Genomic DNA, 15,680 nt, shown 5'->3' with positions numbered 1-15,680 from the left:
GATCCCAGTTTTGTGCAAACAACTGGTAGGATTTGTAGTGTCATCCATTCCAGAACATTTGTACAATCAGTGATCGGGAGAACGGGCGACTGCAGTGTACTAAATTACCACGGTACCACATTTATTGGTACTCTAATGTAATAAAAAGGAACTGCAGTTGCTGGTTTATACCAAAGATAGACACATAATACTGGAGTAACTCAGGCAGCAACTAGGGAGAAGGTGGATTAGCGCGGGTCTTCTTCCTTTATGAAATTCTACGCGTTTTATGACATTCTAGATCTAGAGGTTGGAATGAGCGCTTTAGAAATGTGAACTTTCCTCTTTTCAGCCATTCAATATTTGTCCAAAGGCACGAATGTTGCATATCACATATCACTTCCTCGTTGCCATGGTAAAATGTTGCTTACTTTTAAAAATGTTATGAGTTGCAAATCGTGCTTCCCTGATTCAGGATTCAATGCAGATTATTTCTGCATATGCTTTTGCAAATCATTCCGCTTTTACACCGTTTGCCCAATGTTAACAAATATGGTTTTAATGAAATGTTTCGACATTTCTATAAACATTTTGCAAAGATTGTAACTGACTGTAGGGGGCGGAGTCTCGGAGCTGTTTAGTTTCAATATTGGAAGAGCTCACTGATCGAGGGAGTTCTAGAAAACGTTTAAAATACCGTGTTGTCAACATTAGAAAAATGAAACATTCACAGACTGTGCATACAATAGCTAACTAAGGATTATTCGATCTAAATATGATGATATTGCCGTTTAGGACGCGCCTCCGAGCCTGAATGTATTAGCTGTGCTGCAGATCCCCCAGTGTTTGCCCGGTGGTTGGATCGTATTTGAAATTACAGCGGGACTGGTCGCGTAAACCTCTAGTATCTTTGGGGTAAACACAGAAAGTAGAGTCAGAGCGGTCGCAAGGTACGTGGCTTTAATCCAGTAACAATGACAAACAAAAACTAATGGGTCTTACTTTTCGAATACTCTTTCACCATGGTGGACAAATTGTTTTGTTTGATGTTGCAAGGAAGTAGACTTCTGGTTAGTTTAATCACTAAACGCTGGAGTAACTCAGCGGGTCAGACAGCATCTCCGGAGAACATGGGTAGGTGACTTTCGAGAAGGGATTCGACCCGAAACGTCACCTATCCATGTTCTCCAGAGATGCTGCCCGACGCGCTGAGTTACTCCAGCACTCTGTGTCCTTTTGCTGGTCGAGCATTGGACGTGGGGGGAAAATGCCACATCAAGATGTGCACTTTCAGCAGCTTGTTTGTTGCCTCAGATTGCAGCATTTGTAGTATCATGTGAATCCATTCTCTATCTTCCAGCTCGATTTTATTTTTGCTATTTATGCACCTTTTAATCTACCACGCGCGACTCGCAGTATATGTGGAGAATTGTGATACTTAATTAAAGAGGTGGACAAATTAAACCGCACTTGCTGGAAATCTGAAATAATTGGACGAGCATTTCTATCCGTCTGCGGGGGTGGAAGATTGCAACCTTCACGTGGTCCGCCCTGTTTCGACTAATGCAATCAACTCGACGTGCACAAACGGAAGATGAAATAGAACAAGTTGTCCAACAACGTTAGGCTGTGCACGCCACACGAAAGAAGAAGTTCCGTCTGCGAGAAAGCACGGGCAGGCAGGTCGATGGCAGGAGATGTTGGGCAGTGTTTGACTTCTGATCAGCTGCTGCCTATCTCCAGGGTCTCCCATGGGTGGAGGTATGCAGTGGGTGCAGGAGTGTTTGCGGGCCGGCGGCACGCCTCTGCCAGTGCATGCATGCAGGGGGGTTCTCTGTGAGAGCCAGGAGACATCAACTCGTGAATGTACTGCGACGAAGATAGACAAAAAAAGCTGGAGTTACTCAGCGGGCCAGACAGCATCACTGGAGGGAAGGCATGGATGACCTTTCGGGTCGAGACCCTTCTTCAGACCTGAAACATCACCCATTCCTTCTCTCCAGAGATGCTGCCTGTCCCGCTGAGTTACTCCAGCTTTTTGTGTCTATCTTCGGTTTAAACCAGCATCTGCAGTTCCTTCTTACACAATGTACAGTAACGCACAGTTAACAATGTCACAGATATCAGTGCACTGGTGGAAAGTAGTACATGAGACGAAATACTCATGTATTTATTTCCACGGTTGTCATTGCCACAGACGTTTGTAATAGTCAGTGCCATCTTCCGTTTTGAAATGTTGACCATTCGCTAAAATGACTTCAAACATATTCTTAAACTTAAACTCTGTGCACTATGTGATAGTGCGATCTTGATCTCAGTAGTCACATATCGTGTCCACACTGGAGATATAATCTATAAGTTTGTAATTATTGAGAAGAAATCAGAATTGAAAATACTCTGTCTAAATTTAATCTTCAAAGCCACTGGGTTCGCGATGGATTTAATTCAGAAACATCACATACGTGGGAGGAAGAAGCATCAAATTCATGAATTGTTCTGAGATATATGACAATAAAACACTCTTGACTTGAAATACTCAAGAGGTCGGATAACATCTGTGGAGAGGCTCCGAGCGTTTCAAGTCAGCGACTGGTTCCAATGAGCTGATTTTGACTTGAAACAATCAAATCTATTTCCCCCTTCACAGACACTGCCTGTCCTGGTGAAAACTAACAGCATTTTCTAGCTTTTTCTCCTCACAGATTTCTAACTTTTGCAGTTTATTTTCATTTCAGGCACAGGTAGATAGATTCTCAAGTAGTTCAGGTGTCAGGAGTTATGGGGAGAAGGCAATAGAATGGGGTTAGGAGAGAGAGCGATAGATCAGCCATGATTGAATGGCGTAGTAGACTCGATGGGCCGAATGGCCTAAATCTACTATCATTTATGACCTTATCAAATGTAACACAATGGTGAGGTCTTCAGCATGAAGATGAAACTGTCTCCACAAAAAGGACACTGATCACTCTTACCAACACCATCCAGGGCACATACATCCACAACAGACGAATAGATAAGTCAGGGCAAAGATGTGAAACATACATAAACCGTAAGCCTGCCCCACCTACCACAGTCCTCTCTGCCACCTGCATCGTAATTCACATCAAGACCTGTTCATTTATGACCTCTGTACCCTCCGACCCGTATGCCTTCTTTCATAGCACGTCAAAATGTAAATTCTCAGCCTCACTTTTAAATTCTCCAAATCGTGATTCACATAATACTGAGTTCCTTGCCCAACAGTAGTTGCTTCACTTCTATTCCCTCAGGTTTAAATTCCTTCTGACAATCTGTCTCACATCCCTAAAATGTATCTTTAGCCCCCACAATGTTCTTGATTAGTGTGGGTGTCAGGAGTTACGGGTAGAAGGCAGGAGAAGGGGTTGAGAGGGAAAGATAGGTCAGCCACGATTGAATGGCAGAGTAAACTTGATGGGCCAAATGGCCTAATTCTGTTTCTATCACTTATGAACTTTCAGCAAAAGAATGGCTTTGGTATGTTCTGAGGACATTTTTGAAAGATGAGAGAAATGTGGATGATCTGGAGCTTTGGGTTAGGACTGTAAAAGTAGTAGGCTCCCCTCAGTCATGACTGGCCATGGGTGATGCATCCAAGTTTGCAGGTGATGTGTGGTTGGATGCAAGCCTAGGCGATGTTATATGGAGGACAGGCTGTTGCCCATGCAGCACGTCCCCCCTCTCCACGTCGCGAACAGCAGGGCCGTTACAGTTTGGCACCAGCGCCGTCGCAGAAGCTACCAGAGCGAGGTTGCAGACAACGACGAACTGCCTTAGGGGCTCTGACTCCTGATTTTCTTGAGGTTTACTCCAGGGGCCTTTTCCATGACTGGATATGGCCACAAGGCAGTGGAGGTTGTAAATAAGAGTTTTTCCTCTCCTAGATGGACTGCCTTCCCAGGCTGACGAGCCCCATCTGTCCGAGACAAATGGGGACCGGAGCGTCTACCTTCCCGTGCAGGTCTATAGCACCTGCCCACCGCCCAAAATTACAGTGTAAAAGTACAGGAGCACGAACTTGTATGTTGGAGAACATTTGGAATAAGAGAAGTGGGAGTGGGTGCAGATACAATGAATTGCTGATGCTGGTTTACAAAACAAAAGGCATCAAGTGCTGGAGTAGCCCAGTGGGTCTGACAGCATCTCTGGAGAACATGGATAGGTGACTTTTCAGATCGGGTCTGAAGAAGGGTCCCAACCTGAAAAATCACCTATCCATGTTTTCCAGAGATGCTGACTGACCTGTTGAATAACTCCAGCACTATGTCTTCTGTTAGGTGGGAGCTGGTGGTGGGAAAGTGAGTGGGTTCCACAGAGCTAGTTGTGATGGGGTGCTGAGGAGGTAGGGGAGGTGATGTGAAGAATGGCAATGGAACAATTTACAGAGAATAGTTTCAGTGCAATAGATGGTGTGACTGTGAATGGCAACCAGGGCCAACAGGAACGAGTGTAGCCATTGTAAGAGACCACTGGAATTGAGAATTCACCAGAGTTTTGACAAGAGAAGGATTGCTGATGAACATACAATGGCATTTAGAGAAGAATCCAACCCCATGGGTAATTTCTTCAGCTTTTTATTTGGTATTTTGGTTCCTTTCCCCCATCGCTCCTTTAGGTGACAATTCTAAAATCTGAGCAATTGAGAAAGTGTATTTCATCGTATTACAGAATTACAGAGCATTGTTCTGAAAAGCATGCCTTTTTTTATCCAACAGATTTTATCCTTTTCAACTGGACTTGGAGGGAGAAATAAATCCGCACACAATGCCCAACAGTGAGGGCCAACTGCCCGCGAGTGACAGCCACAACATCGGTCAAGGGGAACGAGAGGGCAGGCGTGCAACGTCTACTGACATTGAGTCTAAAGGGGGAGATGACAACACCAATATGCCTAACCTCTGCAAGCCAAGTATTTCCTGCTGTAAGTATGAGGTTAGGATTCACTTTGTGGCCGTATGTATCAACTACAACAAGCTGGCAAAAGCTGCAATTACAGTCAAAAATACAGGGAAGAAATATTAATCACAAAGAAAATGCTTTCTACATCATTTGATGCTGCTAGGTATAATTCCTGGTGTGATCCTACAAATATCACCCAATTGATGTTATAAATATTTGTAATATGAATGTATAATGATACAATACAATACAATACAATACAATTCAATTTATTGTCATTTGGACCCCTTGAGGTCCAAACGAAATGCCGTTTCTGCAGCCATACATTACAAACAAATAGACCCAAGACACAACATAATTTACATAAACATCCATCACATTGCTGTGATGGAAGGCCAAAAAAACTTCTCTCTCCACTGCACTCTCCCCCCCGTTGTCAGAGTCAAAGTCAAAGCCCCCGGCGGGCGATGGCGATTGTCCCGTGGACATTAAAGCCACGCCGGGTGATGCAAGGCCACGCACCGGGTCTTGGTGTTAGAGCCCCCGGCGTGCGCTCGCAGTCCCGCAGCCATTCCAAGCCGCGCGGGGCGATGGTGTAAGGCCCCGCTCCAGGAGCTCTTCAACCCCGCAACTCGGGCGGGAGAAGTCGCCGCTGCAGAAGCCCCGAAAAGCGGTCTCCCTCCAGGGACCCGCGGGCTCCCGGTGTTACCGTCCGCCAAACCCGCAGTTGCAGCCACCGAATCTCCGGGGGTCGGGTCGCAGCAGCGTCCACCACAGCTCCACCCGCTCTGGACTCGGCCAGCTCCGCGACGGTGAGGTGAGTAGTCGGCACCAGAGCCCCCGGTCTTCCTGTTGGAGGCCGCTCCTCGTTGCAGCCCCAACGACAACGGAGACCCGACAAAGAAAAGGTCGGGTCTCCCGTGCAGGGAGAGATTTAAAAGTTACCCCCTCCCCCCCACACCACCCCCACCCCCACCCCCCCACACACATACCCCAACAAAAATAACAAAAACTACATAAAAACATAGACATAAAATAATAAAAACGCAGACGGACTGCAGAGGCCGCTGCTGACGAGAGTCGCGCCGCCTACCGGACGGATGTAGATCATTAATTGTAATGATAATTTATATCTAATTAGTAATTAGTACCATGAACACATTTGCACCTCTACTGAACTGTCGATGTCTGACAAGGCTCATTTAGATGTTTATGTTCTAATTCCATTGTTTTACTTGCAAAACTACATGAAGGTCATGACTGCCACATCCACTCTATCTAAGCCTTTCACTATTCGGTACATTTCAATGAGGTCCCCCCTCATTCTTCTAAACTCCAGCGAATACAGGATCAGTGCCGTCAAACGCTCATCATAAATTAACCCACTCATTCCTGGGATCATTCTTGTAAACCTCCTCTGGACCCTCTCCGGGGCCAGCACAACCTTCCTCAGATATGGTGCCCAAAATTACTCACAATACACCAAATGCCCAGCGCCTTATAGAGCCTCAGCATTACATCCCTGTTTTTGTATTCTAGCATTCTTGAAACAAATACTAGCATTGCGTTTGGTTCATTACTACTGATTCAACTTGCAGATTAAATTTTGGGGAATCCTGCACCAGTCCCTTTGCACCTCCGATTTCTGGATTCTCTCCCCATTTAGAAAATAGTCTTCAAGAAGGAACTGCAGATGCTGGAAAATCAAAGGTACACAAAAATGCTGGAGAAACTCAGCGGGTGCAGCAGCATCTAGGAGCGAAGGAAATAGGCAACGTTTCGGGCCGAAACCCTTCTTCAGACTCCACACTTTGCTACATTATATTCCGCCACTTCTCTACCCACTCTCCCAACTCTCCCAACTCTGTCCAAGTCCTTCTGCAGAGTCCCTGCTTTCCCTGCACTACCTGCCCCTCCACCTATATTCGTATTATCCGCAAACTTGGCCACAAAGCATTCAATCCCCTCATCCAAATCATTTATATACAACTTAGCTTATATGCTGTTTACATCTGTTACATCAATTCAAATCAATTACACCATATCAATTGTAAAGGGTGCAGAGCAGGTTTACCACACAACACAAGTTTATAACAAGTGGATAGAGTGGTAAAGAAGGCATGTTATATGCTTGTCTGCCTTGGTCGGGGCATTGAGTATATGAGTCAGGAAGTGATGATGCTGTTTTATAGGACCTTGGTTAGAATGCATTTGTAGTATTGCGTGCAATTCTGGTTGGCCATTACATGAAGGTTGTGAAGGCTTTGGAAAGGGTGCAGTGGAGGTTTACCAGAATGATGCTGGATTAGGAAGTATTAGCTACAGGAAGAGGTTGGACAGACATGGATGGTTTTCTGTGGAAGACTGGAGGTTACGGGGAGACATGATAAATGTATATAAAATTGTAAAATGCAAAGCTAGGGTAGACAGTCAGAACCTTTTTCCCAGGATGGGAAGATCAAATATTAGAGGTTATAGCTTTAAGGTGAGAGGGACAAAGTTTATTGTTTTTACACAGTCGGTGGTGATTGCCTGGAATGCACTGCTAGGGATGGTGGCTGAGGCAGATGTGATAATGACATTTAAGAGATTTTGGATAGACACATGGATATGCAGGGAACAAAGGGAAATATGAATTATGTGCAGGCAGATAGGAATTGGGCTTAATATCACATTTGGCACAGATATTGCGGGCCAAAGGGCTAGTACTGGGCTGAACTGTCCTATGTTCTAACACCTTCTTAGTAAGCTTACTTAAGGGCCTATCCCATTTAGGCGACCTTATTTGCGAGTTCAGGAGACTCTGCGCTCGCCACAAGCTCGCCACATGTTGGTAGGTGGTCTCTGGTGAGTCTCCTTCGTGGTCGAGAGGAGTTCCCACACGGTGGTATTCTATGTGGCTCAGTATGGTGGCGCAAAATTTTTCAACATGTTGGTCGCCATGGAGAAAATCGATACTTTTGAAGTCGTAGTGCAGTGGTAGTGGGGTCGCCATGTCGTTGTAGGTAGTCGAGATAGCCGGAGGAAATCTCCTTTGCTGACCGGGCATTTTAATTGGCTTATTGGGGGAAAAAAACGTAAGCACGAGTTTTCAGAACCAAGGAAAACCGACCGGTAATGTTAAATGCCCGCTAAAACTTCACAACTGTGGCTTATTAAAAGTTGTCTGGCTTCTTAAAATGTATCTTTACTCCTTGCCCCCCCTTTTCCCCCCTTCTCCCGCCATCTCTCCCCTTCTCCCCTTGCCCTCCCCGCTCTTTTAAATGACTTACCGTACACTGTGCTAGCCGCCTTTAAACTTCCTGTTCATCGTGGGTATCACCTTAGCTTTGCACCGTGTGAATTTCAGACAGCGCTCCCCTGCTTTTCCTGGCCCCCGCCTTTGCGATGTGTTTGTGTGTGTGTGTGTGTTATCCGCGCTGACGGTCGTTCCAGCTCGCGGTTTTTCAGGCGAGTTCCCCCGAGCTTGAATGTCGCAGACAGTCCGCTGAAAAGTTGCGTAAGTGGGACAGGCCCTTTATTGAGCATTATGGTTCACCTCGTCTGTGCTAGATGTGCAAAATATTGACCACCATTAGACCTACATATAGATAGCATTCAACTCAAAACGATAATGTTTAGGGAGATAGTATGGATGGCGTAAATAGGGCTTGTTATGCGCATAGGGTCGCTGCAGAAATTAGATTTTTCAGGAATAATTAGCAAACTTTAAAAAACAGTTTTCAGTCACACGCACAAATCCGGGAGTTGAAGATAGTTTATGGAGTCATTTTTGCCCGCTAATACCTGAAACTTTCAATTCCATTGGAACGAGCGCAAAGCTGCACAATTACATGAAAAGGATTTCTGAACATAACTACTTGAAATCATGAATATGATTTAAAGACGGACAACAAAAGGATAATAAGAGCACTATTTCCCACGTCTTAATAGTCATTTGGAGCTCCATCTGCTCTTCGCCTGGAGATTGAGATCCCTTTAGATGTGGCTTGTGTGTCTTTGAGGTTTGCATGGGGCAGGATCAGGCATGTTGAGGCAATTACAGGTTAAGCAATTACCTGACTATTAAATACATTTTTCCCTTTAAACTTAACAGCAGAATGATGGGCGGAACAGTTTGTTTAGCACAGAATCATAGATCGAATTATTAAGATGGTGCACTGTTAAGAGCTGCATGAAAGAGGCTTTGGAAATTCGACATGACTGAACCCACTGTTTAATTTGGTTGAAAAATTGGTTCAGAAGTTGTTGTGGAGAGTTGTTGTCATTCATGTATATTTAGGAGCTGGCTCAATGCAGAGAATTCCAACAAATAAATATGGCTGCCACACCCGGTGCCTACCTTGAGACAGTAATGGTGGCATTTAAGATAACTCACAAAACCCATCAAAAATGAATCCAGCGACTGATGTGGGAGAACAGTCATCCTTTCACTTTGACTGTGCTGAACCAGAGTGTCTCAGAGATGGCCCGTGGACTAGAGAGCTAAACGGTCCATCTTGTGGGTGGCACAGTGGCGCAGCTGGGAGGGCTTCTGCCTCACAGCTCCGGCGATCTGGGATCATCCTGACCCCTGGTGCTGCCAGGGTGGAGTCAGCATGTTCTTTCAATAACCGCTCTGGTTTCCTCCAACATTTCAATGACATGCAGGTCGGCAGGTTAATACATCACTGTTAATTTCCCCCAGTGTGTAGATGGGTGGTGGAATCTATGGGATAATTGCTGTGAATGTGAGCGAATAAAATGGATGAGGGTGGGATTAGGGTAAAAATGGCTGCTTGATGGTCAATGAAGACTCAATAAGTTGACGGGCTTGTTCCCATGCTGCACCTGTTTATGACTCTAATTTCAAGCAGCATACAATTAGACCACATGTCGTCAGTACAGACCATAATCCATGGGTGAGTATGATGGGACCTGCTCTTTAATCACCACTTTGAACCGCTTGAAGACTTCCAATCATGTCTTTCATTATCAGCTATCAGCAATCTAGTGACTTGAAATGACCGCGATTCCATGATTGGAAGTTATGCCTCGTTCCAACTTTGACCAAGCTTTAACTTACATGTTCTCACATACTCCTTACTTAGCTTAATGTTGAATCTCATTTGAAATATTGGGCTCTTTACTGCATTAATGTTAGTCACCTTTGTGATTTATTTTTAACTCCTGGGATCTGGGTTCCAATTCGGTCCAATACAATATTCAATTTTCACCTTGTGTTAGAAGGTTTTTTGGGTTCACTCTCCCCAAAGATGTGGATTGCAGGCAGATATATCAATATAGGACTGCAGAATGCTACACTTTTGAAGGTAACATTGTTAACGAGAGAGGTAAAATTGAAGAGAAACGTGGTAATTACCTCCACTGTCTTGTTCAATATTCGCGCTCAATCATTCCAACAAATGAGCAGGTCATTATTACACTATTGTTTATGGGAGTTTATTTTGCTCACTCGACCGAATGTTACACCATCGGTGACTCTTAAAGCAGAGTTAATCGTAGCATTTAGAAGAATAAGAAAATAGTAGAATTCAGGATGAGCTGAACAAAGGGAGATCATGTTGTGTATAGTTGCTTTGTTTCATGCATTATAACAGTGTCTATCGCATTAGTTTAGGGGCTTGATGAGATTTTACAATACATCATATAAAAACAAATTTTTTCCATAAAGGAGAAAGCGTATTTGAAATGTGAAGGCTCAATTTGAGGTGGGATTTAGAAAGTTGAAGGGAAAAAACTTTATGTAAGGTAATGTTCACTGGAGTCAGAAAAGAGCAGAGTCAACAACCTTAGGAGTATATCTCACGTTATTGCTGGGAAAGAAAGTTTAAAGGAGAGAATTGAGAGTTTTTACAGAGGCATGATTTTAAAGTGACCAAGGTTCAGAATTAATTCCTTCAGAATACTTCAGCGAAATGGAAAGAGGATGGGCAGCTCTGATAGTAAGGGATGGAGAAAGGCTGTAAAGAGAAACGATCTTAGCTCAAAATATCAAGTAGTAGAATTAATTTGGATGGAACCAAAAAAAATAGTAGTAGAAAAAAAATGCAGGAGTGGTATAAAATGGCCATGATTATGTGGAACATAGAATACATGAAGAGAATAGAGACACATGTAACAAGTGTAGTACAATAAACTATGGTGATTTAAAACTGCCTGCAGACTGTACACACTGATAGTGTGGGACATCAATTCTTGGAATGTTTATAAGATGATTTTCTAGCCCAGTTTGTTGAAGAGCCAACAATGAACCAGTTGTAATGAACATTTTAGTTGTAATGTTCTATAATGAGAAAGGATTAAATAGCAATATGGCATTTAAATTGCCTTCAGGGAATAATGATTATAACACAATATAATGTTATATCATATAGAATGATTTAACTCAATCTGAAACCCTTATGCTATAACAAAGGAAACATCAAAGGTATGAATTAGCTATAGTTGATGAGCAAGCTGCATTAAGAGCTATGACAGTAAATGAGCAATGGCTAATGGGCCTGCCCGCTTGGCGATTTTTTAGGCAACTGCCGGCGACTGTCATTGTCGCAGCAGGTCGCTGAAAAACTGGCGACAACTTACAACAGCACCTACTTCAGGAGAAATCAAGTTACGCTCATTGGCGTCAAACCCACTGTCACCGAAAATGTTTCAACGTTGAAAAATTAGCGGCGACAAGAAAGACGCTACGACTTTTTGCGCGACTGGGGAGACTACAGATGGCACAATGGGCTAAGTGTTCGGCTGGCAACCGGAAGGTAGCCGGTTCGAATCCCGCTTGGAGTGCATACTGTCGTTGTGTCCTTGGGCAAGACACTTCACCCACCTTTGCCTGTGTGTGAATGTGTGTGAGTGATTGGTGGTGGTCGGAGGGGCCGTAGGCGCAGATTGGCAGCCACGCTTCCGTCAGTCTGCCCCTGTGGCTACAGAAGTAGCTTACCACCACCGAGTGTGACTGAGGAGTGAATGAATAATGCGATGTAAAGCGCCTTGAGCATTAGAAAGGCGCTATATAAATCCCATCCATTATTATTATTATTACACCCGGTGACCATGTGTCGACAAATTAGTCGCCTGTAGTAGCCTAAAAAATCGCCTAAGTGGGATAGGCCCATAACACTTAGGGTGAAAACATAATTTCTAGTGAATGCATATCTTTTTAAGGCTTAAATCCCAATGAGAAACGTAATCCAGCCATGGCTGGCAAAGGAAATTAGAATGTGGTATGTCAAAGAAAATCACAAATTACCTGTAACTATGGAAGGGAAGCCTGTAATAATAAGACATAGCCATTGGACCCAGAGAGTCGACTAATATCACTCCACTAACATGTCCAGTCACTGCAGGGAGCTCAGTCGTGCATTTCTAGACAGCTGCTGTCTAGACATCTAGGAACAGATGACAGAAAATTCTCACAGTTTAATACATGCCAATTTAACAGGTTATTTTTGGAGGTGAGAGAATATTCACTTCTTTTATGTGTTCACCATCACATGACATTTGATTTGAAAAGCTTTATCAGTCTTCAAATTAAAGTCACTTTCTAATTGCATCAACTTCGTAGCTCTCCCATTGATTAGGCATTGATTAGGCAGGCACTCATTATGTACAAAACTTTCTCTGGTTACGGTTTAAAAATGTTGCTATCCAACATGCCAAGCAAATGTCACATTCTCTGCCAGAACAGGGGAGAGTCTCTTGGCGTTTGCTTCAAATAGGAGATATCCATTTGAATGTCTAATTATACTGAAGTCAACAAACAACAAATTACACTTGCTCATTTATTGTGTGTCTCTTTTCGGAATGCAGGAGGGATGAGGCAGCCCAGAAACAGACAATTTGGCACAGAACCCCACCTTCGCAAGGACGCTGGCGGGTGGCATCAGAAAATTGGAATGCTGCTTACAGCTGTCCACTGTGCCATCACATGTTACTAGACAGAGCTCTCACTGAAGAGGGAACCCTGTGCTAAATGCCCATGCTAAGCTTTGTTTTGTTTTATTGCCTTGAAATACAAAGTTTAAAGCAAACAAAGACCAAAGTAATATAAGAGGACATAAAGCAATTTTTCATTTATGTTTAAGAAGGAACTGCATATGCTGGAAAATCGAAGGTAGACAAAAATGCTGGAGAAACTCAGCGAGTGAGGCATCATCTATGGAGTGAAGGAAATAGGCAATGTTTTGGGTCGAACCCCTTCTTCAGACCTTCCCTATTTTTTATTTATCTGCTTTACAAGCAGTTTTAATGACTGGACTTTCGGTTATGTGCTGTCTGCTTGGTTAGTTCTGAAACCAACAACTCACCACATGATTATGCCACTGTAAGCACATTTATGGTGGAATATTCCGACCGTCTCCACCTGCATGGCTCTGCATTATCTATCCGGTCGAGAGGGCTATTGGCTGATTAAGTTGCCTTGAAACCAGATACATGTTGGTGTTAGCATGGTATCATGGTGGCGGCTGTGTGCAAGTTTGTTAAAGTAAGGATAATGGACTGAGACCCCCTTGATGTGATCCACATCTCTCCTGTGTGGAGGACTGATAATATCTGCTGCAGTAAGCAGGCAGGTTGTTGTGGAAGCAGAAGAGTGTGAGGACCTTATTCCTCAACCTACAGCTCAACCGTTATAACTATTATGCAGCAGATCTGCCTTGAAATTATGGTATAATTTAATAATCTCATTTTGTACTGGATGGTATTTTAAATTTAATTGAAAGTTAACTGCAGGCACTCATTGATGGTTGATGATGTTACTTTGGTGGAGAAGGGATTGAATTGGACACATGAAGGGAAATGGGAAATAATGAAGCAATGAACCATCTTTGGTGGTGGAGACAGTAGAGTACAGAACATGGAGGAAAATTATGTGGAGTAAATTAACGTAGGAATGAAGAGAAGACAAGTAGAATTACTACTATTATTTGCATGGAGAAGAAAACGCTGACATAGATCATTTGGGCCTGTTTCCATATTGCATTTTCAGTGGAAAGTTTCACATAAAAGATCTCTAAAGACAGCAGAGAAACTTGTTTCTAAATTACCTGCTGCAGCAAATTAATTGCCGCTATCCCAAGTCGTGAGATGTTTATATTTCATTGGGCAAAGTATTTGGATTTGAGACATGAGAAAGTACTGTTTTCAACAAACAAGACTCACTAAACATATGACATTTGATTCCACAAGGCCTGGTGAATACAGTGTTAGTATTATCTGGATGATGCATTCAAATGGTGTTGGTCACAATATAATTTCCTGTCCTTAAAAACTATGGAAACGGTTATCTTTTGATATAATTTACACTTGTTATTTAATTAATGTTCTCAGATGTAAAATGTCATAAATATGAAGAAATGAGAAATGCAAATATTAATAGAATTCAATCACCTCCTTTTAAAGTGAAATTAATCTATGATTGGTGATGCTATCTAGCAGCAATAGAGCCCTGCTTCTAGAGTTCAACTTAAGGTCTCTCCAGTGTCATGTAGATTTGCACTATTTCCACAAATGGGTATCTCCGGTTTTCTTTAGGAATGTCACGCTGCCTCTTAATTAAATCAGACTAAATCTAACATTAATCTTCGGGTCATATGGAGACTATGTAGCAAGCAGACACACCAGTAAAGTGGGTAAGAGCCTAAGCAGTACATAGGGAATCATGTATGGCACAGTGTGGTTATGGCAGAGTGTTGTGAGCTCAACACACTAGTGATGGATATGGGGCAGATAGACTCAAATCTGTACCATTGAGGCCCCATAAAACTTTGTTTCTAAGCTGAAGGATATAGTACAAAGGAAAGAAGTGAAGGATTTGCTGAAGAAAAGATAATTAAAGGTGGAGGTGAGAGAGTGGACCTTGGACAGGTAAATAGTGGATGATCGGAAAAAACTGGTCATCGACAATATTCACTGCATCGACCTGAATCAGAACAAAATGGGATTTGTTCAAACTAAATGGTGACGTAAATCCTAACTATTCTGATGTAGGTTCAGAGAAAATGAGAGCAAACTGTTTACATTTTGTCCCTCCCACAGGCAGCCACACACGGTTAGTATCTGTGACTGAAGTGCTGGAAACTGCTCGTGATGTGTCCAACATGGCCATAGCCCATGAGGTTGTCATAAACAGCAACTTCCAGATCCAGCAGATGGAGTCACCACAGAACAGGTAAAGGGTGAATTTACCACTTCTCACTTAATTATTTGTACCTCCCCCCCCCCCCCCCCACACCACTTCATAAGGTATAATGTATGAGATGTAGAAAGCATTTGATCAGGATGCATCACAGCATGGTTTGGGAATGGGCAGTCACAGTGGCGCAGCAGTAGAGTTGCTGCCTTACAGTGAATGCAGCGCCGGAGACCAGGGTTCGATCCCGATTACAGGTGCGGCTGCTGTCTGTAGGGAGTTTGAACGTGCTCCCCGTGACCTGCGTGGGTTTTCTCCACACTCCAAAGACGTACAAGTTTGAAGGTTAATTGGCTTGGTAAATGTAAAAATAGTCTCTAATGGGTGTAGGATAGTGTTAATGTGCGGGGATCGCTGGTCGGTGTGGACCCGGTGGGCCGAAGGTCCTGTTTCCACGCTATACTAAACTAAACTAAAACAGCACCATCCAAGAATGCAAGAAATTGCAGAAAATTGTGGACACAGGCCAGACAAGGTGTGGAAGTGCACACCTCCAGATTCAGGGACAGTTTCTTTCCAGCTGTTATCAGGTATCCTAACAACAACTAGAGAGCAGTCCTGAACTACTATCTACCTCATTGGAGACACT

General features: G+C 43.5%; 1 protein-coding gene across 2 annotated transcripts in view; it reads left to right on the top strand.

Moving 5' to 3' along the window:
* The first annotated feature begins 656 nt into the window (after window positions 1-656).
* The window catches only part of tcp11 (t-complex 11), a 33,904-nt gene continuing 18,880 nt past the window's right edge, over window positions 657-15,680 (top strand). The window contains exons 1-4 of one of the 2 annotated variants that reach the window (XM_033042395.1): window positions 657-927; window positions 3,003-3,013; window positions 4,721-4,918; window positions 14,938-15,070. In XM_033042395.1, coding sequence (XP_032898286.1) covers window positions 4,762-4,918; window positions 14,938-15,070 — 290 coding nt within the window. In that variant the 5' untranslated portion in view covers window positions 657-927; window positions 3,003-3,013; window positions 4,721-4,761. Of the gene's footprint in view, window positions 930-3,002; window positions 3,014-4,712; window positions 4,919-14,937; window positions 15,071-15,680 lie in introns of both variants that reach the window. The other variant, XM_033042394.1, reaches the window with a different exon arrangement.

Source organism: Amblyraja radiata, chromosome 24, assembly GCF_010909765.2.
Source record: "Amblyraja radiata isolate CabotCenter1 chromosome 24, sAmbRad1.1.pri, whole genome shotgun sequence".
In the NCBI taxonomy this organism is placed as follows: Eukaryota; Metazoa; Chordata; class Chondrichthyes; order Rajiformes; family Rajidae; genus Amblyraja; species Amblyraja radiata.
The sequence above is the reverse complement of the archived record's forward strand: the minus strand, read 5'-3'. Positions and strand labels throughout refer to the sequence as shown.